The 3,042-nt window shown below is 65.5% G+C and overlaps 1 protein-coding gene across 1 annotated transcript in view; it reads left to right on the forward strand.

Moving 5' to 3' along the window:
- The window catches only part of LOC106892448 (perilipin-3-like), a 3,805-nt gene extending 1,136 nt beyond the window's left edge, over window positions 1-2,669 (forward strand). The window contains exons 3-4 of the mRNA XM_014949660.1: window positions 1,891-2,075; window positions 2,175-2,669. Of these exons, the coding sequence (XP_014805146.1) occupies window positions 1,891-2,075; window positions 2,175-2,612 (623 nt within the window). The 3' untranslated portion in view covers window positions 2,613-2,669. The remainder of the gene's footprint in view (window positions 1-1,890; window positions 2,076-2,174) is intronic.
- Window positions 2,670-3,042: the final 373 nt, after the last annotated feature.

The following is a 3,042-nucleotide window of genomic DNA, read 5'->3' on the forward strand; positions in this document are numbered from 1 at the left end:
GTCCCCATGTCCCCCTCACCCTGAGATCCTGCTGGGGAGGTCCCCATGTCTCCCCTGCCCCAGGATGCTGCTGGGGGGTCCCCAAGTCCTCCTTCACCCTGAGATGTTGCTGGGGGTCCCCACCTTCCCCCTTACACAGAGATGGGGGTCCCCATGTCCCCTTCACCCTGAGATGCTGCTGGGGTTCCCCATGTCCCCCTCACCCTGAGATGCTGCTGGGGTTCCCCATGTTCTCCCTCACCCTGGGATGCTGCTGGGGTTCCCCATGTCTCCCCTGCCCCAGGCTGGTGCTGGGGGGGGTCCCCAAGTCCCCCTTCACCCTGAGATGCTGCTGGGGGGTCCCCACTTTCCCCTTACACAGAGATGGGGGTCCCCACGTTCCCCTCACCCAGGGACACTGCTGGGGAGGTCCCCATGTCCCCCTCACCCAGGGACACTGCTGGGGAGGTCCCCATGTCCCCCTCACCCTGAGATGCTGCTGGCGAGGTCCCCATGTCTCTCCTGCCCCAGGATGGTGCTGGAGGGGTCCCCAAGTCCCCCTTCACCCTGAGATGCTGCTGGCGAGGTCCCCATGTCCCTCCTGCCCCAGGATGGTGCTGGAGGGGTCCCCAAGTCCCCCTTCACCCTGAGATGCTGCTGGCGAGGTCCCCATGTCCCTCCTGCCCCAGGATGGTGCTGGAGGGGTCCCCAAGTCCCCCTTCACCCTGAGATGCTGCTGGCGAGGTCCCCATGTCCCTCCTGCCCCAGGATGGTGCTGGAGGGGTCCCCAAGTCCCCCTTCACCCTGAGATGCTGCTGGCGAGGTCCCCATGTCCCTCCTGCCCCAGGATGGTGCTGGAGGGGTCCCCAAGTCCCCCTTCACCCTGAGATGCTGCTGGCGAGGTCCCCATGTCCCTCCTGCCCCAGGATGGTGCTGGAGGGGTCCCCAAGTCCCCCTTCACCCTGAGATGCTGCTGGCGAGGTCCCCATGTCCCTCCTGCCCCAGGATGGTGCTGGAGGGGTCCCCAAGTCCCCCTTCACCCTGAGATGCTGCTGGCGAGGTCCCCATGTCCCTCCTGCCCCAGGATGGTGCTGGAGGGGTCCCCAAGTCCCCCTTCACCCTGAGATGCTGCTGGCGAGGTCCCCATGTCCCTCCTGCCCCAGGATGGTGCTGGAGGGGTCCCCAAGTCCCCCTTCACCCTGAGATGCTGCTGGCGAGGTCCCCATGTCCCTCCTGCCCCAGGATGGTGCTGGAGGGGTCCCCAAGTCCCCCTTCACCCTGAGATGCTGCTGGCGAGGTCCCCATGTCCCTCCTGCCCCAGGATGGTGCTGGAGGGGTCCCCAAGTCCCCCTTCACCCTGAGATGCTGCTGGCGAGGTCCCCATGTCCCTCCTGCCCCAGGATGGTGCTGGAGGGGTCCCCAAGTCCCCCTTCACCCTGAGATGCTGCTGGCGAGGTCCCCATGTCCCTCCTGCCCCAGGATGGTGCTGGAGGGGTCCCCAAGTCCCCCTTCACCCTGAGATGCTGCTGGCGAGGTCCCCATGTCCCTCCTGCCCCAGGATGGTGCTGGAGGGGTCCCCAAGTCCCCCTTCACCCTGAGATGCTGCTGGGGTTCCCCATGTTCTCCCTCACCCTGGGATGCTGCTGGGGAGGTCCCTATGTCTTCCCTGCCCCAGGCTGGTGCTGGGGGGGGTCCCCAAGTCCCCCTTCACCCTGAGATGCTGCTGGGTGTCCCCACGTTCCCCCTTTTACCCAGGGACTCTGCTGGGGGGGGGTCCCCACATCCCCTTCACCACGGGATGCTGCTTGGAGTTCCCACATCCCTCTTACCCCAGGATGCTGGTGGGGGGGGGCCAAGACCCCCTTCCCCCCCCTCCCCAGCACCGTGTCTGCAGCTCCTCTTTCCCCGCAGAGCACAGGGCTGGAGAGGGGCCGGGTTCAGACTCGGCCGGGGGGGTCCAGCCCAGACACCCCCTTCCCCTCAGCTCCCTCCCCGAGGACGTCAGGATCCAAACCCTGGCCCTGGTGCAGCAGCTCTGGCAGGACCGGCTGGACGCCCACCACCTCCTCACCCAGCTCCAGCACATCCTCGACCTGGTGAGAGCCACCAACTCACGGTGCTTGAGGGGTGGGGGGGGGATCCCCACGGTGCCCGGGACCACCCCCCAACACCCACGGTGCCATTTTTTCCCCCAGATGGAGACCGTACGAGAAAGCTTGGAGGGGCCACTCCATGAGAGCCGGGAGCCGTGGGGGCACAGGAACGTGGTGCAGGCCACCCCCTGCCCACACTTGGCCTGTCCCCGCTGCCGGGCGAGGCTGCCCAGGGGGTCTGGGACCCCCACGGTGCCACGGGTGCTGGCCGTGGGTCGGATGCTGGTGCAGCGGGTGCAGGACACCGTGGTGCAGGCAGCGTGGGGAGCCCAGCGTGGCGTGGCCAAGCTCTGCCGTGCCATCAGCAGTGCCAGGTCCCTGCCAGAGCTGCTGGGGACCGTGGTGGCCCGAGGACGCGAGGTGGTGGCCCAAGCTTGGGACACTCTGGTGGTTTTTGTGCTCCAGCACCTGACTTTGCTGCGGTTGGAGGGTGCCGGACGAGCAACCCCACGCATCGCCCCACAGCACCCCCAAAAGTAAGGGTGCCCCACATCCAACTGGGTCTGAACCCCCCCACCCCATCCCGGGTGGCACTAAAATGGCTCTGCCCACGTTCATGTCCGTGTCTTGGTGTTATTCTGTCCCCCCCCACGATGATTGATGGGGGCTGCAACAGCCCAAGGCAAAGGAAGAGTTTTGGGGAGGGGGGGACACACACACACAGATGGCCAGACCTTGTGTTGCCTTTAAATCCCTGCCATCCCAAGGAGGGGGGGGGGGCTCACAGAAGCTTCCCAGCAGTTGGGCAAGAGGCACAGAGGGCTGGTTTTTTGTTGTTTTGCTGGGGTTTTATTTGGGTTTTGTTTACAGAGGGCTGGAGCGTGAAATCAGCCCTGGAAAAAGAAAAAGAAAAAACAAACCCTTCTCCCCAGGGCAGAGTTGCAGCAACAGCAGCCTCAAAGGTGGTGGT

Source organism: Calidris pugnax, unplaced genomic scaffold (assembly GCF_001431845.1).
Source record: "Calidris pugnax isolate Ruff unplaced genomic scaffold, ASM143184v1 scaffold173, whole genome shotgun sequence".
Taxonomy (NCBI): Eukaryota; Metazoa; Chordata; class Aves; order Charadriiformes; family Scolopacidae; genus Calidris; species Calidris pugnax.